The sequence below is a fragment of the Saccostrea cucullata genome, unplaced genomic scaffold, assembly GCF_032062105.1.
Source record: "Saccostrea cucullata isolate Sc308-1 unplaced genomic scaffold, CSIRO_AGI_Scuc_v1 ctg3229, whole genome shotgun sequence".
NCBI lineage: Eukaryota > Metazoa > Mollusca > Bivalvia > Ostreida > Ostreidae > Saccostrea > Saccostrea cuccullata.
Genome location: NW_026925664.1, coordinates 188,627 through 216,298, shown reverse-complemented (window position 1 = coordinate 216,298; position 27,672 = coordinate 188,627). Strand labels below are relative to the sequence as shown.

The following is a 27,672-nucleotide window of genomic DNA, read 5'->3' as shown; positions in this document are numbered from 1 at the left end:
AAAATAAAAATTAGGGTCAGATGCAAAAAAAGGTAGGTCGGATAACACGAAACAAGACTATTATTTTTTGGCCTAAAAGACAAACACACATAAACAATTATGTTTTAATGTGTTTTTATTCGTATTCTGCATCAATGTGATAAGATGTTTCAACTATTTCGGAACTAATTTGGCCGACCTTTTCAAGTAACCTCTCGCATGATCAGTAGTTATGACAGAATATCAATTACATGATTTGTTGAGAGGAAAATGGACAAATAAAAACTTTTAAAAGCAAATGATCCGCTAAGACAAAAGTAGATAAATTAAAATTTTTGCAAAGGAGAAAAAGGTCATTGCCAAAGCTGCATATTTTTTAGAAAGAAATTTATCGATAATTTTGTTTTTGGTACAGAGATTGAAAAAATTTAGCCATGGGGTTTATGCTTCACAACTATCTGATTCATCAGTAGAATCAGAAATTAAAACATGGCTTTGAGAAGATGTAAGAGACAAAAATTTGCTGCTGAGGGACCTTCCGTCAGAGGGAAAACCTCGTGTGTGTGATCTAGCATAGTCCTCGTTCGCTAGATTAGCTATGAACATCACATCTGGTGGTTCATACCCTTCACTCTGATAAGCCAGCACAGTTGCTCTCAGACTGTGGGGCGCGTACCTATTTATTACACCAGCATCCTTGCATATTTGAGGAAGAACTGTTCCAAACGTTCGCTTTGCTATAGGTTTTGCCGTAAACCATTCTTCATTTACGTCCATCCAAACATATTTTCTGTACTTATTGAAGAGCCGAATTGCAGTTCTGTCCGTTTTCTCGATCATTAGTTTAAGTAGTTTTACTGGACATATACCACCGTCTGACCCCATAGCATACAGCCTCCTTTTCAGATGACCCTTGGAAACTCCGTGGTTGTCTCCTAATGTCTCAGGTTTAATTATTGCATATTCACCAAATCTATCGGTTTTAAATTCAAAACTATCCATTTTCAGCTGATGAAAGAATTCCATGTAATTGGTCACATAATGAATGGTCAGAAAATACCATACTGCCTGTCGTAAGATGACGGCAGACTCGGGTGCTTGTTGAAGGTAGGTAGATATTTTCTTCAGGTCATCAGGGTCAATCAACGGTGGCTGTTTGGTTGATTTTGCTAACCCAAGTCGCTTCCTTTCCTTGAATAGCCCTTCCAGTATTCCATTAGAGGCACGAAACTCTTCTCCTTTAACAATGTCAATTTGTCTTTTCAGATCAAAAAGGTGACGGTTAATGGCGGACCGGATGCTTCTTAAAGTGTTTTTCTGATAGATGGTCTCATCTGCGTTGTTGGATTTAGGCCTGGCCTCACAGTAAAATCGAGATAGGAGATTGCATAGCGTGGAGGGATCTACATTCTCCATGTCTAACTCTTTCCCAAAACATTCTTTGTTCCAATCTGAAAACAGAAAGTAGAATGAAGACAACAGTCAAACTGACTTATAATTTAATAATAACACTTAGATACTTTAATTGATGTTGTTTTGCTCTGGAGATGATGTTCATTGTAGACAAACATTTGTAAAGATTTGCACTCTGATCTACGCTTTCAACGTAAATTCAAAATTCCTTTATCAAAAGGCAGAGGCCACAAGTTTGAGCCACAACACTCGCCTGACTCATACATATATATGGCCCTGTTATTTTTATTCACAAGATTTTCTTCTCTAAATTACTCTGAAAATATTGGATAACATATCGTGGTCTTATTCTTCACCATGGGGTAATGATTAAAACATACAATATATGAGTTTGGTAACACGGATAAAATTTTATGTATAATATCATCCCCCGCTCCTTAGGATACTAATTTCTCATTTTTACTAGCTCTGTTCAGAAATGAGTTTTCCAGCAATCAAAAGCTGTTGCCGAGTCACAAAGCAACTAGGGGTATGGTGAGGGAGGGGATTCTGCAGGTAAGGGTTTTAGGGTCCCCCCAAGAGAATTATGGAAATAGAGCGTCCCGGTTGTATTTTGGGATTAAATTACTGTAAATGTATTATATTTAGCGTGTACGATTTTTAGCGGAAAATGATTTATTAACAAGTTAGCGTAGATTTGATTTAGAGCATTTCTTGATGTTTTCATTCATTTATTATTATTTAAGACATTTAGCGATGTACTTGAATTAGCAGAAGTATCTTTCCGCCAAAAGGATATATCACCAAATGTAGTATGTTTACAGTATATGTAACTAAATAAATCAATCCGAATTAATTCCACAATTACTGTCGTTTAAGGTATTACAAATAACTTTTCACATTTTGACTGCAAACAATCAGGTTAACAAGTCTTTGATACTGGTTACTGGGTTTTTTACAAGGCAAGTTCATCATCGAAACAATGCATATAAGGTATACCTCTCCTCACAAATTTATATGTTCAAACTAGGAAAAAATCCTTTTTATTCACTGAATATATTAGTTTAAATTAACTAAAAACTCAGTTAACTAAAAGATTTATAGGTTGTCACATCTTTTAAGACGTTAGATAATATAAGATGTGCATAGTCACAATTTTGATGTAAATATCTTCTCTATAATATCACAACTTATATATTGTAATAGCATTTCGCACGAAAATATATGAAAACATTATTTTATCTGAAAGGTATTGAAACTTAAAATTTCTAGATCGGCTTGATTGACACATCCTTGCACTTTCACAAAATTTAATTTTATTATTAATTCTTTAATTTCATGGTTATTTGCATTACACCTATTATAAAAACATTCTTCCAAAAGATATTTTTCAAATGGATATGAATTTAGATTAAGGTTTTACTTAAGGTCAAGATGTCTAAAAATTAATTTTTACAATAACTTCAAAAAAGGTTAGGTATCAAGTTAAAACTTTAACAGTTAATAAATATATCATCAGTTAACAGATAGAATGTATCACTTGCAAACAAATATTTAAAAGAAGATTTATCATGTTTATCGAGAAAAAGTATAATAAAAATTGCATGTTAAAACAAGAGACCCACAAGCCTTGTAGTTCACCTGAGTATCATGTAAAAAGATGCACCGTTGCTTATCATAATTATACACTTAATAGCATGCTTAATCAAGTAACTTAATACCCAAATGTAGATCAAAATAATAAAGAGAAAATGCATTTTAACCTTGCAACCAGTTGTGCACCCGACCCCACAGGAATCACATATTTCAAAATTTTGGAAATCTTATAAATTTTATTTCATCATAAATGCTTTATTAAAGGACCCCATTGGAAATAAGCAATTTTGCTTTCATTGGTTATCCTTAGGTTTATTAATTAATGTCATGATATCACGATGATTATAATGCATATATTTTTATTCATAAAATTTAGAAATGTCATAAATTGCTTTATATTTTAAAAACATTCGGAAAAGGACACCTGTATTTAAATTTTATACTTATTTTTGAAATTTTATTACTGTGATAAGGTTTTTCATTTTATGCATTATTTATATTTGTACCAACCTGTATCATACATTGATTTTATTACCTGAATAAATCTACTACTACTACTACTACTATTAATACCAAAGAGCAAATTTCAACGCATTTATTTTCAGACTATGTAATCCCCCACCCCATCCCCCGATACCCCTGACCCAGGGGGCATTAAATTGACCACTTTGCTAGATGCACCTTTCTTCATATGCATCATAAATAGATATACTTAGATCATTGGCATAATACCCAGGAGCAAAGTAAAAGATTTTCAAAGAATACATTTTAATAATATAATCATTAGATCCCCTCCCCAACACAAGAACCCCTGACCCAGGGGCCATGAAATTGACAATTTTGGAAGAAGAACCCTTCTTATCATAACTATGTTTATAGAATGAAAATAGAATTCCTGAAAATATTGAACCGGAAATATGTCTTGTACAGAAATTTTTATCAACAAATAATGTAAAATTTTGTATCACATCTTGAAAGAAAAGGAGTTTATAGCCCCAACTTAAAAAAAAAGAAAAGTGGGAAACTTTATTAGATGTGTCAATCTCAGAAAAAGAATGGAAATTCTATTTTGTAAATGCATCATTATGCACAAAAGAGACAAAACTAATTTATTTTCAATATCGACTACTGATGAATTATATTGCTACCAACTCCTTTCTTCATAAAGTCAAGCTGTCAGAAAATATTGTATGTACATTCTGTAATATTGAAACTGAGACAATAGTTCACTCATTTTATGATTGTATATATGTGACTGAATTTTGGAATGAATTTGTAAATTGGTTGAATCTCATTGAAAAAGATTATAAAATATCCAAAAGAACTGTTTTACTTGGTAATGTAGAAGGAAGTTGCTTGGAAAATTTTCTTATATTAGTTGCAAAAAAATTTATTTACTATTCAAGATCACAAGACTAAAAGCCGTTATTTATTGATGCAATAATATTATTTAAGTATTACAGAAACACAGAAAAATATTGTGAAAACGTTTTTCAATATAAGGACAACATACTCAGTAAATGAGCCCTGTATGATAATGTGTACAACAAGTGATGAAAAATCAAATTTAGATTGTACTTTTGTTATATCTTTATACTCAATTTTGGTATATTTTGTTTATGGATGTATCATATGTATAACTGTCATATGTTTACATCTATGTACATGTATATTAATTATTTAAGTTTGGAAAGTGCACTGTGCGAGTGTGTGTAATTGTGGTGGTGAGTGGGTGGATATTGTATGTTATGATATGTATTTATGTAAATGGAAAAAAGCTTCAAAATAAAACATAAAAAAAAAAAAATGTTTATAGATCATTGGTTTAATACCGAGGAGCAGTGAAGAAAATTTTCAAAAAATCTATGTATTTTCACTATAAAATCAATCAAGCCCCGCTTTAACACCAGAACCCCATACCCAGGGGCTATAAAATTAACAAATTTGGGAGAAACACTCTTGCTTATCATAACTATATACTTAGTTTGTTTATATAATACCAAAACTAAGATTTTTAAAGAATTAATGTATTTTCACTAAATAATAAACCCACCTTTCACCAAAACCCCTGACCCAGGGGCCATGTAAATCATAAATATGGTTGGGACACTCTTTTTTCACCAAAAATATGTAGTTAATTTATTTAATACACATACCCAGGAGCAGAGGAGAATGTTTTTTTAAGAATTAATGCATTTTCAGTATATGCTCAATAAATCCTCGCCGTAACACCACAACCCCAACCTAGGGGTCATAAAATTCACAATTTTGGAAGAAGCACTCTTGCTCATCATAACTATATTCTTTGTTAGTTTGTTTAATACCCAGGAACAAAGAAAAAGATTAAGAAGTAATGTTTTTCCACTATATAATCAAAAAAGCCCCCCCCCCCCCTTTCACCAAAACCCATGACGCAGGGACCATGCAATACACAAAATTGGTAGGCACTGTAGCTCAATATGACTAAATACTAAGTGAGGTTATTTAATACTCAGGAGCAGAGGAGGAGATTTTTAAGAATTGATGCACAATCAATAGATCCCTACCCTAACAACACAATCCCTGACCCAAAGGCCATAAAATTCATAATTTTGGAAGAGGCTCTCTTGGCCACCAGAACTAGGTACTTAGTTATTTTGTTTAATACCCAGGGGCAGAGGAGAAGATTTTCAAAGAATTAATGTATTATCTCTATGTAATCAATAGAGACCCGCCCTAACACCAGAACCCCTGAACAAGGGGCCATGAAATTCACAATTTTAGAAGAGGCACTCTTGGTCTTCATAACTATGTACTTGGTTAGTTTGTTTATTACCAAAAAGCAAGGGAGAAGATTTTCAAAGAAATAATGAACTTTTACTATATGATCTATATAGCTTATTCTAACACAAGAACCCTTGACACAGAGGCGATGAAATTCACAATTTTTGAAGAGGACTCTTTGCTGATTACAATCATGCCAACAGTTGGACTGTTTAATGTCCATGTGTAAAGAGGATTGTTAAAGATTGCACTAATTTTAGTGGTTTTGGCCCCAGTCCCCAGGAGGGAAGGGACCTTGAAATTCACAAGTTTTGTCCCCTTCATAGATGATTTATACCAAATTTGGTTGAAATTGCCTAAGTGGTTCCCGAGAAGAAGCTTAAAATGTTCAAAAGTTTACGAACGACGTACGATGATGGACGAAAACAGATAGCAATAGGTCACCTGAGTTTACTCAGGTGACTTAAACAATGAACATCTGTTAAATTTTGTACTTTTTGTGATAACCATCTTTCGGAAAAACATATGACGTGAATGGACTCTGAAAGGTTGTTATTTAAAACATATGTATAAAGACCCCCATAAAATTCGCCATTTGCGGTAGTATTACTGGTAAATATACATGTATTGTGGCCACACCCTACTCCATGGGACATAACTGAACACCTTAGAATCTACACTACCCATGAGAGCTTCAACACGAGTTTGAGCTTTTTTTGCCTAGGGCTGCATCGGAAGATTATCAAAGTTTTGCCCGTACATTTCAATGTTAAATTTTGACTCACTATTGTAGCCCCTACTCGGACTTGTCATTTTATTTTAACAATTTAAACTATTCAGCCAAGGATGCTTTAAAACAATTTTTGAAAAAATTATCCCTCTAGTTCTTGAAAAAAATATGAACTGTTAAAAAGAAGGACAAACAACACACAACAGTATTTAATTTACAAAAGAACTAAAGACTAAAACAATTTTGGAAACTTGATTGTAAAAATAATGATTTTGTTTAAAACTACTGTTGTAAACATTATAAATTACTTTTAAAAAATTGATATTATTTCAATATAATGTAAACTAGAAAACTGACCAGTCAGCAAGGGCCCCGCCATGGGGTAAAATTAATAGGGTGCAGCTTACGGAATGATTAAAAAATGTATGAAGAATGAGCAACAGCAACAGTAACTGTATCCTTAAAATTTCAAGATAATTCCTGAATATTCAAAAACCTGAAAATAATATCCTTGTATTTACATTAGGCAGTAAAGAACAACTTAACATTGAATGTATCTTTAAACAATTATGAAGCTTGTGTTTTATAAAATGCCAGCCTTCAATGAATGCAAATATCATGAAGGCTTGACCTTAACTTCAAACAAACAGCAGTTGCAGACAAAGGTTTTCATTAATCTTAAAGTGACAGATAAAGAAAAGCCTACTAAATTTTCTGCAGCAGGCTAGATAATTAATCCCAAGGGATTAATTGTACCTCTCTCATCATTTTCTTCTAAAGTTACAATAAGAACTTTTTCAGTATAAATGATAGAATGGGGTTTTTATACAACTATCCTAAAAATTAATAATATTCTTGAATTAACATAAAGTGAAAAAAGTAAATAAAAAAATCTTCTTTAATCTATTTCTTGTTATTAGAATTCAATGAAATCATAACTATTAAACAAAAATAAATTATAAAAATTTATATTTAAATCCACATTTCAGAGTGTTCATAGCATTCCAAATTGACTTAACTTCAAAACAAACTTCTATTGCAAACAGAGGTGGCAATTCGTCTCAATTTGACAGATAAAGATGATGCTCTGGATTTTCTTCAGGAGGAAAGCTAATTAATCCCAAGGGACTCATAGCAGCATTCACTTTACAATGGGAACATCTTCAGCAGTTATCTCTCTTTGCCAATGCTTTCGTATATATAAGTTAAGGAATCTACCCCACCACCCCAGCTCCAAACCAGGGGACAGAGAGAACCAAACTTAGCATCAAAATATGTATTTCTGCCTACTGAACTACCATACCAAATTTGTACTTGATTGGACAACCATAAAAAAGTTGCCCATTCATTCTTATGCATAGTTAAGGAATCTACCTCAGTCCGACCCAGCTCCAAACCAGAAGACATACAGAACTAAACTTAGCGTCAAAATATGTATTTTTGCCTACTGAACTAACATATCAAATTTGAACTTGACTGGGCAACCATAAAAAAGTTATTAGAAAAAAACAGAAAATTTGTGGACGGAAGTGACAGACGGACAGACAGACAGACAGACAGACGGACAGACAGAGTGATTACTATAGGGCAGCCGCAAATCCTTGCGGGGCCCTAATTAAAGAGTTGAGAATATGCAGAATTAAATCTGGTTCTTAAACGACACGTTCTTATGTAAAACAGGCCCCAAGTGATCAGAAAAACTCACAGGAGTAATCAGCTCAGGCTTAAGATGTATAATAAATCAGAAACACGCAAACATGTACATGAAGCGGACATTTATCAGATGTTTCAAATTTCAAGGCCATTGTTTATTCAAGTATACGCTTCAGAAATAATAATCCAATTTGACGTTGCAGGTTACTTAGGACAGATGGAGAGGAGCAATTAAAATGAAAATATGTATCCGAATATGGATTTGAAATGTAAATTGCACTTGTGTCCAATCCCTTTGACAAACTGTCAAAAAAATACGTACAAAACGTAAAAAAAACCTTTTATTTCAACAGTAACTACTTATTGACATCGTAAGAAATGCCTATAATGGTTAACTATTAAAATGGATGTAAAAACTGAACATTTTAATGATAATTTTTTTACAGTTGGTAATAATCAATATTTAAATGAAACAAGTGGCCCATGGGCCTTACAGGTCACCTGAGCATCATGCAACAACTTTCCAACGATTGAATTTGGTTCATGTTTTAAACTAGCATCATGGCATTCACAATTTTGATAGAACCACCATTGTTTATCATATCTATACACTTTGAATGCTTAGTTTGGTTACTTAAAGCTGAACACGATTCGTAAAAGAAATGTATCGGCCATTTTAGTTCCCGAGACTCGCTACCCTGCAGACCCATATAAATAGGGCAAGAATTAGAAACTGTTCAGTTTAACCAGTCGACACCGGTGTAGAGGGACGTATGCTATACAGAACTTGGTAGCGAGAATAATATCGTAATACTTCGTCTAATGCAGGAAAGTAAGATACCAAATGAATTTACAGTTATAGCTGTACAAGTCAGAGCAGTATACAAACAACATAGACAAAGGTAACTTCAATAAAATATAAACAAAGGTAATGCAAGATACCAGCACGAACACGGGTCGCCATTCCACGCCGATACATGTGACAATAAAGCAGTCAGGTGTAACGAAAGCGACGAGTATACCCTAGTATTGATGTATCGTAGATAATTCTATCAAAAATGGCGTATGCCTATTTACGAGTCGTGTTCAGCTTTAATACCCATAGATAAAGTAGGGGAACAAATGCATTTCGACTAATCAATAATATTCAGCAATAATCAGTAGTGCCACACCCACACATGAACCTCTGACCCTTGGTCCAAACATTTCACAATATTGGAAAAGGCACCCTTGTTTATCAAAATGTTTGATTAATATTAAGGAGAAGATTTCAATCAATTAATTCATTTTCAGTATATAAGTTGACCCCCCCCCCTCCGTACCCTAGACCCAGGGGCCTTGAAATTCACAATTCTAAAAGAATGGCCCTTGCTCATCATAGCTATATATGTAGTTCATCTGCTCTGTATTTTCACTATATAATCAATACAGCCCCACCCTAACACCAGAATCCCTGACCCTGGGGCCATAAAATTCACAATTTTGGAAGAGGCATTCTTGCTTTTTATAACTACATGTATGTACTTCATTAGTGTATTTAATACCTAGGAGTAGAGAAGAAGATTTTCAAAGAATTCATGTATTTTTACTATATAATCAATAGAGCCCCAACCTAACACCAGAACATCTGACCCTGGGGCCATAAAATTCACAATTTTACTAGAGTCTCTCTTGCTCATCATAACTATGTAATTAGTTGGTTTATTTAATATCCATGAGCAGGAAAGAAGATTTTCAAAGAAATAATGCATTTTTACTACATACTTATTTAGCCCATCCCTAGCACTAGAACCCCTGACCCCAGGGCCATGAACTTCACAATTTTGGTAGAGGACTCAATGCTAATACAATCATGCAAACAGTTTGGCTGCTTGATGTCCAGGAGTAAAGAAGAAGATTTTTAAAGATTGCATTAATTTTAGTGGTTTTGGCCCCAACCCTCAGGCCCCAGGGGGGCAGGGATCATGAAATTCACAATTTTTGTTCCCCTTCACACGTTGATGCCTTATGCTAAATTTGGTGAAAAAGGTTCAGTGATTGCAGAGAAGAAGCTGAAAATGTTCAAATGTTTACGCACGATGCACAATGACGGATGAAAACAGATAGCAATAGGTCACCTGAGTTTATTCAGGTGACCTAAAAAGTATATATTAATTGTTATACATGATTATGAATTCGTAATTATATTTATCGAAAATCAGTTATCATAAAACTTCTTCAAATGGTTCAGGGTAGAATATTTGGGACGATTCATGTATGATCTGAGGAAGGTGTACTGTTCATTACAAATTCTCTCTCCTTAGACACAGTGTTGACCAAGGCTGAATATCCGACCTTCGTTATTTAAAACATTTTCTTGTTTTCACTTTATTCTACATCTGAAGTCCCTTCTATGCCTATGCTGTCACTGTGGTTGGATTCCTTTTCCTTTTTTAACCAGTCCTCTACATCTGAAGACCCTTCCCTATTCACCCCTCTTCTTCATCTGAAGCCCCTTCTTTGCTGTTGCTGAGGTTAGACTCCTCCCTGTGCCCGCACATAATTAGGTCTTCTTCAGTACCGCCATCCCTCACATGCTGGAGAACCGTCAGCCGGAGACACTGACCTGTGTAGCGATTACATTCAGCAAATTTGCAAAGTTTAGGCAGGAAACTCATGATTCCTTTTTGGTTCAAAGGATTATTTGAATACCAGTAATCAAGAGAAGGGTCAGTGAGGGACTCTCTTACACACTTGTTAAAAAAACTTGTAGCTTTGGATACCGTTTTTGAAAGAAAGAACTTCAGCAACTTTACAGGGCAAACTGTGGATTGTGTTTCATACATTCGTATGTCGGTTCTCACTTGAGATTTTTCTAGCTTGTTTTGCTGCGTCTTTGGCTTTATTTCATGAGAAAGACAGGCATACGTCTTTCCTTCCTCATCAGTTTTGAACTGAAACGAGTCTATTTTAAGTTGACTGTGAAACTCAAATCCATGAGATACAAAATGAACGGCTATAATGTACCACACTGCCCACCGTAGGTTAAATGGTGAGGAATATGCAGTTTCTAGAAAAGCTGAAAGTTTTTGTAGGTCCTGTTCTGAGATACGTTCCCTTTTATTTGTTGAATGTGATAACCCCTCTGCTTTCCGTTGTTTAAAGAGACCAACCAGGCAATTGTTTACTGATTTGAATGACTTGTCGTTGACAATATCGATATCTCTTCCAAGATCTGAGAGTCGTCTGTTGATTGCAGCACGTATGCCTTTAAGAGTATTTTTATGGTACTCTTCATTAGGTGTCTTACAAGGTCTTGCTTCGCAGTAGAACTTTTTAAGTTTGTCAACTAATTCTTCTGTGCTTATAGTTGAAAGGTCAATATCCTGGTTAAACGTTTCCAAATGCCATTCTACAAAAAATATGTTATGATATTTACTGTTATGGTTTTCTTTCTTTTGTTCTATTAATTACGGTTTCATTTTTAAATCATGAGCTAATCTGCCCATTTACATGCCTCAGTTTTATATATATTCATTTTTACAAGATTACCACAATACCTGAACAGGTAAATTCTAAAATAACTTTTGTTAAAAGCATATATTGTTCAACCTGCAAAATGCTTACCATTTAATATCTTAACACCTCCAACTTCACCAAGCTATGTACTATCTTAACACCCCATCTTATGCTTACCATGTAATATCTTAACACCCTATCTTGTCCTTACCATATGATATCTTAAGACCCAATCTAGTGCTTATCATGTACTGTCTTTACACCCCATCTTCTTCTTACCATGTAATATCTTAACAACCAATTTAGTGCTAACCATGTAATATCTTAACACCCCATCTAGTGCTTACCATGTAATATCTTAACACCCCATCTAATGCTTATCATGTAATATCCTAACACCCCATCTAATGCTTATCATGTAATATCTTAACACCCCATCTAGTGCTTACCATGTAACATCCTAACACCCCATCTAGTGCTTACCATGTAATATCTTAACACCCTATCTCGTCTTTACCATGTAATATCTTAACACCCTATCTCGTCCTTACCATATGATATCTTAAGACCCAATCTAGTGCTTATCATGTAATATCTTAACACCCCATCTTTTGCTTACCATGTAACATTTTAACACCCCATCAAATGCTTACCATGTTATATCTAAACATCCAATCTAGTGCTTATCATGAACTGTCTTTAAACCATCTTGTCCTTAGTACGTACTATCTTAACATCCCATCTTGTCCTTAGTACATACTATCTTGACATCCCATCTTGTCCTTAGTATGTACTATCTTGACATCCCATCTTGTTCTTAGTATGTACTATCTTGACATCCCATCTTGTTCTTAGTATGTACTATCTTGACATCCCATCTTGTCCTTAGTATGTACTATCTTGACATCCCATCTTGTTCTTAGTACGTACTATATTAACACCCCATCTTGTGCTTAGTATGTACTATCTTAACACCCCATCTTGTCCTTCCCATGTAATATATTAACATCCAATCTTGTCCTTCCATGTAATATCTTAACACCCCATCTTGTCCTTCCCATGTAATATATTAACATCCAATCTTGTCCTTGCCATGTAATATCTTAACACCCCATCTTGAGCTTACCATGTAATATCTTTACATCCCATCTACTGCTTATCATGTAATATTCTAACACCCCATCTACTTCTTATCATGTAATATCTTAACAACCCATCTACTGCTTATCATGTAATATCCTAACACCCAATCTAGTGCTTATCATGTAATATCCTAACACTCCATCTAGTGCTTACCATGTACTATTTTAACTCCCCATCTAGTGCTTACTCTATAATCTTTACACACAATCTATTCACCCAGCCAAATGCTAATAGTTAGGTGTGCTATTGTAACACCTGTACTGTTCACTGTGCCAATTGCTTAAAATATAATAATATCATAAGTTCTTAACATCAGATCAGGTGCTTACCGTGTAGTATCTTAACTCCCCACTTGGTATGTTTCTTGGTGTTTTTGGACTGCGTCATTTCCTCATATTTTTTAACCTGCTCCTCGGTTACCTTGTGAAATCTAGACTTTGTACTCGGCATTTCACTAGGAGGTGATTCAGGACTTCCTGGCTGCTGTAAATCCATTGCATGTGGTGACTGGTCTCCTGATGTCGTAACTTCTTGGGCGATCATGTGAGCAAAAATATTTAAAGATTCTTCTTCAGAGAGAGGTTCTGAATCAGGATCAGATGGCTCCTGTTGATCTGAAGAGGGGGGTTTCAATTAAAACCATGCTCCACGTATGTATATTCAGATATCAATGCACACAATTATTAATATCATCTAATTCTCCACCAACTTAACATTAAAATTCTCTCTAAGACCAATTTCGAGACACTTCAGTGTGTGTACTGTGTGGAAATGCTTGAAAGTTGTTGCATTTCATCAGATTTCAATATAGTTGTATGAATGCACTTAAATGAAAAAGTAACAAACTGATCCATCTCAAAAATATAAATCTTTGAGGAGGACATAAAGACACCTGAGAATTCAAGAGCTTGGATAAGGTGACTTAAAGGAGTAAGCAACCCCTGTTGATGTCACATTTGCTGTGAGCCCTCTGTATTCATCAGATTGATAAACATCCCATTTCTTATCTGTACATGTGACTTCAACTTATACTTGCATTTAAAGTAAGCACTTCATGTATTTTAAAGTACACTGAAACAATAATATTGAAAAAAAAATAATTTACATAACTTTCATATTTTTGTCATATAGAAAACAGTTTGAAATGTAAATATTGGAGTGAGTTTAAAAAAAAATCAATGTTAACATGGTTAAATTTAACAGTTCTAACACACTAACTTAAGACACAATGTTTTTTTGGTATGACCTAATTTTAAATTCAGTCCCTAATATCAAAAAGTTAAAGATACAAACTCCCTGATTTCTTAAAACAGAACTATGACAGGGCAAATTTAAAATTGGGGCAAAATTGTTGGCAACTGCAAAAGGCAAAAATAACATGGGGCAAAAATATCCCTGTATAGAGTATATGGACAAACTTGTTCCCCATATCCACAGACCTGCCTACTCTTTTAATTCCATGGGTGTAATTTCAGTAAATTTTTGGTGGAATTTCAGAGGTTAAAGCGTAATCATGTTTTCTAGTTTGATGTATTTACTATAATACGTTATTTTCTTTTAAAACAACCTAATTCGTACATTACTACAGAAAAATGGAAAAAAAAACTTTTTCGAATCATCTACTGGCCAAAAAAAATAGATGTAAAATACATGTGTACCAGTATTCTAAAACTCGAATCAACCGTACACTCTTAATAAAGCATGTGGTCAATTTTGTATCAAATCACTTAATTGATTGTATACTGTTTAACGTCCCTCTCCAGAATATTTCACTGATATGGAGACGTCACCATTGCCGGTGAAGGTCGACAAATTTAGGCCTTTGCTCGGCACTTACGGCTTTCGAGCAGGGAGGGATCTTTATCGTGCCACACCTGCTGTGACACGGGGCCTCGGTTTATAGGGTCTAATCCGAAGGACGACCCCATTTAGTCGCATTTTACGACAAGCAAGGGGGTACTGAGGACCTATTCTAACGCGGATCCCCAAGGGGCAATCACTTCATTGAAGGCTTGCGTTTGCATGTTTACACAAATCGTACATAACACTGTATTTTATCTTTTTATTACTCAAATTTCTCTATCTTGTTCAAAGCAATGTCTGAATAAACAAAATTGAGCATAGAAATTGCATGCTGTAATTATGCAATTATATAATTTAATAATTTATGAAAGCAGTGCCTTCTCTTGTTCTTCCAAATCTTCGCCATTAGAGTTTACATTGAACTACTAGGTATATTATGCTTGTTTACGAACTGGTCCTCTATCAATAACTTTTATTGGAACTTTTAATTTCATTTCAGCAGGTCATACCTTGACTCCAAATGTTGACGTTCAAAGTGGATTTTCAACCAAATTATCAAAAGCGTAAAATTGATGTTAGTGGCGTAATAGCGTAATTTTGTGGTAAAAAGCGGAAGAATTACGCCAAAAGCGGAAGGGTAGGCAGGTCTGTATCCATAGAATCATTAAGGGCAATCTTAATACAGTAACACAAACTTAAGTCCAAAGGACAAACAACATTCATTTATTAATCATGTTTATTATAAACATAACTTGTTTTATCTATTTAGTTAAGAACAACAGCAAGCTTTAAAACTAAAAGGAATGGAATTCACATCCCTGTATGGGTCATTCAACATGTATTTGCTGAAATTGTATTTAACCATATTTGGACTTAAATGTAAAATTATACAAAAAAAAAATAAGAAGAAAAATAAATGCTGTAGTCATTGTCATTATATGAAGATGACATGATTGAATGCCTGTGTTTTAATAATTTTATTAACATGAATTTAAAAAAAAAGCTTTTAATCTTTCTCCTTACTATAAGATAAAGAAAAAATAAAGCTGTCTTAATTTTGGAGGGAATACCAAAGAGGCTTTAATTTATAAGAAAGATTATAACAGTAAACAAGAACTCCTTCGACTTTGTGGAATATGAGCTTAAAGATAAGCTTTCTATGCAAGAAGACTCATGATGTGAGCCCAATATTACTTCTTTCATACTGTACAGTTTGTAGCTTATATAAATTTTTAAGAAAGATGAATGTGGTTCAACCCTACAGAGCAGAGGTAAACGAGGCCAAGGGGCCACATCGCACACCTGAGCAATTTGCTAGGAAAAAGCACATATCAGATCAAAACTGAAAGTTTACTGAGTTTGGGGGTGGTGTGGGGGGTTGAATTTTAACCTCCCACGAGGTCATGGTTTGAACAAACTTAAATCTACACTACCTGAGGATAATTTCACATGAGTTTTATCTTTCCTGTCTCAATGGTTCTTGAGAAGATTTTTATAGATTTTTTTCTATATATTTCTATGTAAAACTTTGATCAGCCATTTTGGCCCTGCCCTACCCCTGGGGTCATGATTTGAACAAACCTGAATCTACACTACCTGAGGATAATTCCACATGATTTTCATCTTTCCTGGCCCAGTGGTTCTTGAGAAAAAGATTTTTAAAGATTTTTCCTATATATTCCTATGTAAAACTTTGATCGGCCATTGTGGCCCCACCTTACCCCCGCGGGTCATGATTTGAAAAATCTTGAATCTACACTACCTGAAGATGATTCCACATGATTTTCATTTTTCCTGGCCCAGTGGTTCTTGAGAAGAAGATTTTTTTAAAAAATGCCATTAATTTTTCTCTAATTCATAATCATCTCCCCTTGGAAAATTTGAACAAACTTGAATCCCCTTTACCCAAGGATACTTTGTAGCAAGTTTAGTTGAAATTGGCCCAGTGGTTCTTGTGAAGAAGATGAAAATGGGAAAAGTTTACAATGACAACAACGACGACAAATTTTGATCAGAAAAGCTCACTTTAGCCTTTGGCTCAGGTGAGCTAAAAACTAATCAAACTGATAAAACTTTAGCATTGCAAACATATAAATATGCAAAATCAATGCCTTCCTGATTTTTGGAGGATTTTGATGCATGTTTCTCCCCTATTTTCCTATAAAACACCAACAACCAATAAAACTTCCATCCTTTTTCTATTGTGGTCCTTTCTCAGTCTCTAGAGACAAGACCTGAACAAATTTAATCTTCACAATGTAGTCATATTGCTTTTCAAATGTTTCAAGAAGATAAAGTTTATGAAGAAGACAACCACAGACAACAAGTAAATTTAGATCAGAAAGCTTACTCTAGCTGCAACACAGCTGAGGTTAGAAACATCTAAATAGGTACAGTGGGCCTTCAGATATCCGGACGCCAGATATCCGGATGCTTCAGTATCCAGATGATTTTTCATGGGAACAGAATTTTTTAATGTTATTTTGTCTTGTTTAACTGGTGATTCAGGTATTCGGATGTTTCACATATCTGGACAAATTGACTAGGAACCAAAGCATCCGGATTAATGAGGAGGCCACACTGTACTTTTGAAATTTTTATAGCTTTTAAAACTTCAAAAAATTTTCCAATATGTGCATTTTTCCTGCAAGAAACATACTTCTTAATACTGTTAATCACTTTTTATTTGCGAGAACTTTATTTTCGCATAATTATGCAAGACAGTGTGCTTGCGAAAATTTAATTCATACGTATAATAGCATTCCTTAAGATTATATACAGCAATAACCAGAATTCATGAAATTTTTTTCTCGCTAATCAAGAGTCAATGACTATCTTGCGAAAATAAGGTGTAGCAAAAATATCGTGATCTACAGTAATCAATAAAATTATAATAAGGTCACACCATTTAAATTTCTTGCTTGTCAGACATCTGATGAAAAAAGTATGAGTGGTTGAACCATTCAATATTTATATTATAACTGTTTTCTTGGCAACAATTTAAGGCATAAAATGGTAAAATTTGATTCAACAATTATAGTTTTTCCCTTCTGATTTGATTAGGCAGATTGAAATTTGATAAATTGGAGCAAAAATGGAACAGAAATTAGTACAAAATTTTCATATTTTGTGTATAGTTTTGTTAAATTGGAGTAGGGGGTCTGATAAGCAAAAAAAATGTAATGGGTGTAGCCTTAATATGTTAATCTTAATGTCATACCTTGAAATATCCTCATCCCCCATTGCGTGTTCACTTTAGTTGACCATGCTTGTCTGCCCTTAAATAATCTGTCCATTTCATCCTCCGTTGTTCTTTTAAATCGTTTACAGAGTGGATGCTAAAATCGAATGAAATAAAATAAAAGGATTACAAAGCAGAATCACCCCAATGGATGGTTTCTAAAATATTTTTCTATAAATAAGGACACAAGCAAAGCAGGGTATTCCCTGGTAAACAGAATATCTATAAAATTAAGACAGCATTTGATATTGACCCAGATGCAAATAATGTCAGTACCATTTCACACAGCACAAACTAAAACACAAAGCCCATTAATTTATTCCCTCCATCCTCTGTTGTGAGGGGCATACAAAATTCATATCAATATGAAATAGTGACATAGAAATGGAAAAAAAATGATCAGCATGTCAGTATAACTCATAAAAATTTGAATAACAAAGAGAAAAAAATCTTGTGTTTTCTTGATTACACAAGTAATTGAAATAACCAATTTATTGAAGTTTTCAGTTGCTTGTAATTTACACAGAAGGAAACTCTTTACACAATTTAATTCAAATAGTCTTTATTGAAAATTAAATATTTTCATGCAACAATTTTTATTATATGCCTCCCAATGAAATTCTTTGCAACCATAAATTTAATTTCATATCATGTTAATAAACATTGGTATCTAAAAATGCTTTTTCGGGATATAAATTTCTACTTGTAATTAGACCTTTCTGAAAAGTTCAAAGAACCTAAAAGCACATTGAGAGGCATATAGTTGCATGATCTTCATTTAAAGTAATTTACAGAGGGTCAGTTAATAAGTAGGCAGATAGGTAGGTAAGTACTAGTATACTCGTTTTTTCATAAAAATAAAATACAGAACACTTACAATCTGAGAGGTATTGTCGTCTGCTGTTGGTGATGATCTCTTAGCTGTCACAGAGGAGGTGGAGGGTTGATCATCAGTGTCAGAGAGTGACACATCCTCTTCATCCATCTCACATGGTGGATCAGTTTGTTCTAGAGTTTTCTCCTGCTGAGCTGATCTGGTGTCACTACTTGGAGATTCAGTCTCTGATGGATTAGATGAATTTGCTGAGGTTGACAGATCTTTCAGAGTGCTCAATACTTCCTTCTCTCTGTGAGCTGAAGTACTTTGAGTTGTTAAACATTGTCTTGCAGTTGTTTCACTTGTTGAACTTTGTATTGGTGTACTTTGACTCAAAGTACTTTGTATTGGTGTACTTTGACTCGAAGTACTTTGTATTGGTGTACTTTGACTTGAAGTACTTTGTATTGGAGTACTTTGAATTGAAGTACTTTGTATTGTAGTACTTTGAGTTGGTATACTTTGTCTTGCAGTAGTTTCAGTTGTCTTGCTTTGGCTTGAAGTGCTTACTACAGTACTTTGGCTTTTGATTACGCTTGGTCTTGCTGACTTGGTATACTGACTTGAAGTACTTTGTACAGTACTAGTTTTATCTGAAGTACTTTGGCTTGAACTACTTTGTATTGCAGTATTTTTGCTTGCTACACTTTGTACTGTAGTAGTTTGATTTGCGGTACTTAGGCTTAAACTACTTTGCATTGTAGTAGATTGATTTGCAGTACTTTGGCTTGAAGTACTTTGATTTTGTACACTTGGAGCCAAAACTGACACTTGTGAAAATGGGTTCGCTGCAAGATTCAGTTGGTTAACATTCTGACTGGGGTTTGGAACGTTTTGTGAGTACACTAACATAGGTGCTCCAGTGATTGGGTTGATCATCAGTGCTACGTTGAATGTTGGTTGTGCTACATTGAGTTGTGGTTGTGCTACATTGTGTTGCGGCTGTGCTATGTTGAGTTGTGGTTGTGCTACGCTGAGTGATGGTTGTGCTACATTTAGAGCTGGAGGTTGTGCTACATTCAGTGCTGGAGGTTGTGGTGCTTGGAAACTAGGCAACACTGAAACTGGACCCTGTGGCATAGTCTGATTATAATTAGAATGCAGGGATTGTGGGAAAACATTTCCAGTGGTCAACACATTCTGGAATCCTCCTAATGCTGGAATCCCAGTACTTGGGTTGATATTTTGTGGTAGATTCTGTGCTAATGAAGTATTTTGGTTGACACTTGTAAAAACTGTCCCTTGGGGTTGTGGGTCACTAAACTCTGCTGGTTCTGACTTCACTTGAATCGTTTGCTGTTGATCAAGAGATGGCCGGACTACACTGATACCAGAATGTTTCTGAGATTCTTTGGACTTTGTCCGACTGCTGTTACTTTGAAGGGTTATTCCCATCTGTCCTGCTACAGTCTTGTACAAAGGTTGAGCCACATTTACACCCGAGTTTGTGTCACTAATTGTCTGCAAGGAATTCAAACTATTTAAGCTGCTAACTAATGCAGTTTGATCTCCAGAATTTCGCACCGTGCCTGGCTGACTTGTCACATGACCCTTAATGTCTTTTGAATTATTTGATTGGCTGTGTGTGGACATCTGAATTCTTAATGAAAATTGATTGGTGGACTTTGGATTGTCAGTAGAATGCGGTCTGAGGGATGAGAAATCTTCCTTGTTTGCTGTAGAGGCACCTTTTAGTTTAGCTATTTCACTAGAATTCTCTTGGAAGTCATCTGGTTCTTCTTTTATCTGAACTTCCTGAAAATAGAAATAATATATAAGTATGGACAAATTTAGGATAACTTATTTTGCTATAGAGTTACTGTCTTCATTCCAAAGCCGTAATCTGGCTTAAATTCAGTCACCTCTTTACTTTCTGTTTCAGTTTAAATGGTAATTCTCCACTCACCTCCTTTCTTTCTGTTTCAGTTTAAATGGTAATTCTCCACTCACCTCCTTACTGTCTGTTTCAGTTTAAATGGTAATTCTCCACTCACCTCTCTACTTTCTGTTTCAGTTTAAATGGTAATTCTCCACTCACCTCTTCACTTTCTGTTTCAGATTAACTGGTAATTCTCCACTCACCTCTCTACTTTCTGTTTCAGTGTAACTGGTAATTCTCCACTCACCTCTTCACTTTCTATTTCTGTTTCAGATTCCATATCCGGTTCACTTTCCCCACTGCTGTCTTCATCCAGGGACTCTGCACCATCCTCCACTACAAGAACAAACAACAGAATTACCAACGGTTAGTGTTGTACAGATCAACAATCAAACAATTGCAGAGGCAGCACAAAAACAACAACCAATAGAAATCTTCAAAATCAAATGGAAATTTTTTTTAAAAATATGTTTTGCTAACTATCCTGGTTTATCACTTAACATTGTAAAATTTTGTGCCTTCATCATCCGGCTTAATGTTACTTTATTTCTTTTTTAAAATCTGTTTATATAGTATACAAACATTCTAACTGAGCATGTTTTCATGTTGATGTTGCAGATTTGTTTTTACATTCTGTGGGATATTTCAATATTAATGCACACAAGTCCAAACTATATCTATCTTAAAGCCAATATATGCATGTATGCCACTTCATTTTCATAAATAATTGAATATCTGGTCCAATTTTTCAACATTTGCAGTGGAAAATATTAAACTAGTACATTTTATTTTTGTTTTTAAGATTGAATCTTGATTTATTCCACATAAATTTTCGTTCTTAAGATTGAATCCTGATTTATTCCTTATAAATTTTAGATATTGAGTCAATTAAAAGGGCAGAAGTTTGTAGCTTAAATTTGTTTTTTTGTTTACTGTTTAATGTCCCTTATGTTAATTTTTCATTCAGACGGAGATGCCACCACTTGCTGGTGGAGGGCTGCAAATTTATACCAATAGCAGCATTTAGGGCCATTGATCAGTGAGGGATCTTTTTTTTCATGAACAATAGTTCATTGTCTTGACATGGGGCCTCAGTTATATAATTTCATTTAAGGAAGTTGGGAAGGAACCAGTCTCCACGTTCCGCAGTGGTTTTGAATCTGGGATCTAAGGATCAAATCCTTACTCCACAAATGAAGAGCAGACACTCTAACAACTATCAACCTGATGTCTGATGGCAGTAGAAAAACATTAACAAAATTTTAGCAAACACATCTGACAGTACCTTCCATTTGTAAACCAATGGATTTCTCCTGATCCTCTGATGGTGAGGGGTATTCTGAAAGGAAAGAAAGATTAAGCATATTGACTGGACTTAATTTATTGTCAGAGTCATAAGTTACATTTCAAACAGTAGTGAGTAGCTAAAAATCAGTCTGAATCTTAATTGTTCTACACTCATGCAATCATGCAACTTTAAATTCAGTGGCAGAAATAAAGGAAAGAAGTGACAATGAACAAGTAAAATACACAGCCTAATCTATAATGTCAATTGTCAAATAGGACTTGTACACAGAGTAACAAGAAAACATTGATGTATTAACCATCAATTGTTGCCCAGGAAATAAATAAAGTAAACAATGGAAATGAGTCTTGATCATCACACCGCTTCGATATGTGTGAAAAAGGCATGCGTCTAAATGATGGACACTATAGTGGAGAATATTTTGAAGACTTATAGTCGGATAAAAATCGAACAAAACCAATACCCTTTCAAACTTTATCAATTTCTCAAGTAAATGTTGGCTGCATAAAATATAAATTGAAACTAGACTCATGCCTCATCTATTTTCAAAAATGTATTTCACTTTAAGAAATCAATATAAAACACGAACTGTTTAGAGTGCGTTTTCATGCGTTAAGAAAAATTCGATGTTCTAAAAAAGGGGACCTGTCATTTTTTCAATAAAAAAGGGTACGCAACTTTATATATTAATTCAAAAACATATATATTTTTACAAATTCACTTAATGGAAGTAAATATATTATGTATCTCGTAATTTATAAAGGGAAAGAACATTCTGCTTAACCTTTTTAATGTTAAGAAAACCTTAAATTCTGAATAACATCTCCCATCTCAATCCCCATACACCAACACTTAAACTTATACATGTATGTATAGAGCAGCCCGGTCCTCCGGGCTGCAATAATACTTTAACCATACTGTCAATGACAGCAATTGGGATTTACATATTACAGTAATGCTGCATTTGTATAAAGCTGTAATGGTTTGGGCCATGAAGAGTAGCCTAGGAACTTGAAGCTCAGTAAGCAGGGGTTCAAAATTCCTCAAGCCCGACGTCCCGGACTAACAAATTCCGGATCCGGACTCGGCATTTAGAATTCACCAAAGTCCTGGGACTTGGCTATGTTTCTTGTTTATCTTTTTTTATAAATTAAAAAATGATCGTAAACTAAAATAAAGCAAATTCTCAAATGTATTAAGTTAAAATGTGGGTTTGTGGGCGTTAAAATACCCATAAAACATTACGAATGTTTCAAAAATACAATCCGTCTTTTTATTTTCTGTTGCGGTTAGACTCTTGCTTTTACGAAATTTCTCATGTTTCCTCCTAAACGGCAATGAGTTGGTTAAATTTCGGTTATAGCTGTGACTTAGGGCCTACAGAACATTCTAATCTCTATTTATTGTAACAGATGGTTTATTCAGTAGTGAGTATTTGTAAAAGTTATTGTAATGTACCAGTAATCTATCAGTCTGGTATTGTGTTGAAATACTCATTTGACATGTATGACTATATGACAGTTTATGGAGGAAAAATAAAACATATATTAATACATATACTAGTAGTCTTTATTCATTCAATCAACAAATGAAAATAAATTATAAATAACATAAATTTAATGATGTATAGGTAAATATGGACTCTGAAATTTCTTCCTCGGACTTGCCTAAAATTTACTCTTTAAGTCCTGGACTTGACCATGACAAAAAAAATTTTGAACCCCTGAGTAAGCTTATTGTTTACTGATGCAGGGGTTTGAGTTCAGCTCAAGCCATAAATTTTCTTCTTTCTTGTAACAAAGCCTTACCAGATCTTTCATCTTTCTTTGCTGTGTCTGATCTCTGTTGACTGACGATCACTTTTTCTGCTCCTGATCCCTGTCTACTGACAGCTCCTGATCCCTTGGGGCTGATAGTCCGTTTCTCTGCTCCTGATCCCTTGGGGCTGATAGTCCGTTTCTCTGCTCCTGATCCCTTGGGGCCGATAGTCAGTTTTTCTGCTCCTGATTCTTGTTGACTTCCATCACAGCTACAATTGATAGATGAAATATATATAGGTGGATATGCTAAAAAAAATTCAAAAAATTTACATCCAATCTATGACAATCAAGTTTCAGAAAAGAATAATGAAGAAATATTTAAAACATTTGAAATGTTTATCAACATAATATACAGGTACGAGGGGTGATCAAAAAGTTCGCGAACTCATTGAATAACTTCCAAAAAAGAAATGATATAGAGTTTCAGTGTTGAATATGTTTCAATATCCTCTCCGATTTTAATGTGCATGCATATGCATCTGCAATCAATCTGCCCATGCATGATATAGGCAGTCACGTGACATGCACTTAAGCACAGAAGCTTAAAATTTTTTCCGACTCTTATATTTCTAACCATGCAAGTTATTTTTTCCAAAAAAACAGTATAATTGTCATAAATGACCTAATCTCTGAAATAGTATGGGTGAATAATGATATCCTTTAGCGGAATGAGCAAATGTGACCATCAAAACCAGTCCTCTGTCTTTTGAGCGTCATTTATTTCATGTGGATAAAGTATGGGTGCCTTCACTTTATCATATCTGCGATGTTTAAAGTCTAAAGTAAACAATATTTTAGGGATTTGATAATTATAATAATGTAAATATATTCATCTATTTTTCTAACAGTAAGTTGGTGATCTTTTATATCAAACTGCTTAACAAAGAATAGGTCTCTCTCCAAGTTTGCTTTCACTGGGCAACAGAACAAACATCATTTTTAAACATCTCCCTTCCTTCACTCTAACAATCAATCCAATTAATGACAAAACTTCTAGCAAGTCTTTTATCTTCATAAACCGAATACAAATTATTATAAACTTAAACAAAGGAATTTCCAAGATATACAATTAAATTTACAGCTGTTCGTTTCTCGTATATGACTGAGTCAACCATTTTTTTCACAAGTGATCTGCCTTATGACGTCATTTTCACATTGTGACGTCACAAACACGGGGAAAAACGTTCCATTACATATGCTATTTATAGAACATTTGCATGACTTTATGTATGTCAAAGAGGTAGATTCACGTACTCCATAAAAAGGCCCTGTCAATATACTAATTAAACGACCAAGTCCTTACGTCCTATTTCGATCATCAACATAAAGTAGAGACTTAGTGCTTTCATTTCCTATAAAAAATTTTCCTCTGAGAGTCCAAGTCTGGAAACTCAGGCGTTGTGAAACTGCAATGTTCTTGATTTTTGAAGAAAATGAGTGAAATTGAGCATCTTCAACTTTTGATAAAATATGAGCCCACCCTGCAATCCAAAAATTCTTTCATGGATTAGAATCTTCTAAAACAGTTCTTTCATTATATAATTCAACATTTTAGATCAGAGGTTGGGGGTTATGCAGAATATTAAAAAACAGCTTAAATTTTGGTCATTTTTAACAAAATTTTCAAAATTTGAGGAAAATGACGAAATTCATGACGTCATAATACATAGACAAGAGAAAAAATTACGTCATTTATATTTGATATGAAGTCACCAGGGGTATAAGTGAAATATAACATATTTTCAACTAAAACTGAGTAGTTCTTATTTTTCAGAAATTCACAGGGCCAAAAATGGACCAATGTGAACTTTCTTCTTTCATTCTGATCTGAATTGTGGTTTTGAAAATATAGAGATAGTTCGTGAACTTTTTGATCACCCCTCGTACTTGCCTAACCTTCGATCTAGATAAATAGTTTTTAAATTTAATTTATGAAAAATAAAGGCAGTGTATATTTATAGCATAAAAAAATCTACATTTCAACAATGTTCCGCACAAATTTTTTTTCGAAGATAAAACTATAAATTAATTTTTTATTAATAAAATTGAAGGAATAACCGTCTTATTTTTCCATCCATGATGTGATCAATAGATTGGCTTGCTAATAATTTGCATAAATGCTGAAAGCGTTAAAGCAAAAAAAAAATCATGCAAGCAAATCGATTGATAATCATCATGAAATAGAAAAATCTGACAGTTATTCCTATATTCACATGCCATGTATTGATTCCGCCAATCCAAATGCTACAAGCCATGTATTACCTATTAAAGACTACTGTATTAGCATGATTAGGCCTAAAAAAAATTATGTTTGTTTCCTGTAACCTGCTTGACCCATTCAAATTACCCCCGGGTGGATTTTTTTTTTCCATGACAAATGGCAAAACTGCTTTGACCAATCATTATATATTACATAACATAAAATAGAGTTTTCCATAGGCCTACTATACATGAATAAGCTGCACTCTTGGTATAAACTAATGATTGATGAAGACAAAAATTGAAAATGAAACAGTTTTAATATCAAGAAAAATTGGAGAGAGAAAAATATTACAAAATGGCTAAAAAAAAGTTTGGGTCGGGTGCTTAATTAGTTTTTTTCTATAAAAAAAAATTGTATTTATATTAGATGTATAAACTTGGATTCCCTTCAGTGGGTCGGTTGGCAACTGCAAACAAACAATATTTTATTTTAGGCCCTGATTCCATTCATTAAAACAAAAAAAACTAGCTTGAGGCTTAACTTGAGACATAAAACATCAACCTAGTTTACATTTACCTTAAATACAAGTCCACTGTAAATATGACACTTGGTATATTCAGTCCGGGGATGTTTGACCATACATAAGCAAAAAAAAAAAAAAATTTCCGACCTACCGACCCTTAATTAGCCTCTTCACGATAACTGTGGTACTACGCTTTTGCAGGGCAAAATAATGTTTGGCGGTGTTTTTGTTGATAGATAATTAAATGACGTATTTTAAACAATTACTTTTACGTCATATTTCACCAAAATATATCATTTTGCCCTGCAAAAGAGTAGTACCGCAGTTACCGTGAAACGGTCTATTTTTGGGGAATGTTACAGGAAACAAACTAATTTTTTTTTTAAGCCTTAGAAGTGAATAAACCAGCCTACATGATGCACACATATTTATATCAGTTTTATTTATGAAAATAACTTTTAAGTAATTGTTTATTAAGTAAAGAGTAGCTATAGCATTTTTTTTATAATGATCAAGGATTAGGCAAGAAAACCGTTGGCTTTTGGGATTTTTTGATTATTCACTTGGCTCGAATGATAATGTTATGCATGAATGCCATCGGCATTAATGCAAATTATCACGCGAGCTAAGCAAAATGATCGATCATAGCATCAAACAAAGCAAAAACACCTCCAAAGAAGAAAAAAAATCAATGACAGTTACTCCCTAATTTGCATGTTGCAATTTCGCATAAACAGTTACATGCATATGTAGTACATTTGTACAATATATTTCTTGACAAAAACGTGTGTGGGCTGAGTTATTGTACAAGTTTATGGATCCACATTTTTAAAAATATTAGTCGGACCCATTTAGACCAAGATGCCATCGATCATCGGCTGCTTGTGTCCGTCTAACATTCGAAATATCGTACAAATATTTTCTTTAACTGTTTAAGTGATTTAATTATATTAAAACAAGCAATAAATTACAATTCAATCATCACTTACTTCTCCAAAGGACAACATTTCCCACAGAATTGCTCGTGTACTTCGATCAGATGCTTCACCACAATGTTATCGTCTGCCCAGTAATATTTACCGATAAGTTTTTTAAATGCAGTGGCTGCCTCTCCAGTTAGAATGTTCCTGTACCTATTCATAATTCATGTTATCATGAAATAAGTTAGAATAAGTCCAAAGACTCGAGAAGCTACCACACAGAGCACTCATTTACATTTTTTTTTATTGTTGAGAATGTTATCGG

At 34.1% G+C, this 27,672-nt stretch overlaps 1 protein-coding gene across 2 annotated transcripts; it reads right to left on the bottom strand.

Annotated features, from left to right (window-relative positions):
* Positions 1-103: 103 nt before the first annotated feature.
* Positions 104-27,672, bottom strand: LOC134269551 (uncharacterized). 2 transcript variants are annotated; one of them, XM_062751750.1, is made up of 8 exons: positions 27,417-27,672; positions 23,690-23,910; positions 21,861-21,914; positions 20,823-20,911; positions 18,697-20,451; positions 17,799-17,916; positions 13,105-13,389; positions 10,291-11,525 (listed from the first exon to the last, which is right to left on the bottom strand). In XM_062751750.1, exons 1-8 carry the CDS (start codon positions 27,566-27,568, stop codon positions 10,603-10,605), a joined length of 3,597 nt encoding a protein of 1,198 aa, XP_062607734.1. In that variant the 5' UTR covers positions 27,569-27,672; the 3' UTR covers positions 10,291-10,602. The 2 variants fall into 2 exon arrangements, with proteins under 2 accessions (XP_062607735.1, XP_062607734.1); XM_062751751.1 differs by lacking the exons at positions 10,291-11,525; positions 13,105-13,389 and adding an exon at positions 104-1,430.

Coding starts and splice junctions, on each gene's coding strand:
- LOC134269551 (XM_062751750.1), bottom strand. CDS start 27,568: ATGAATAGGTACAGGAACATTCTAACTGGAGAGGCAGCCACTGCATTT. Junction 20,912..21,860: donor CATTGGTTTACAAATGGAAG/GTACTGTCAGAT, acceptor TTGTTCTTGTAG/TGGAGGATGGTGCAGAGTCC. Junction 11,526..13,104: donor GGGAGTTAAGATACTACACG/GTAAGCACCTGA, acceptor TATTTTTTGTAG/AATGGCATTTGGAAACGTTT.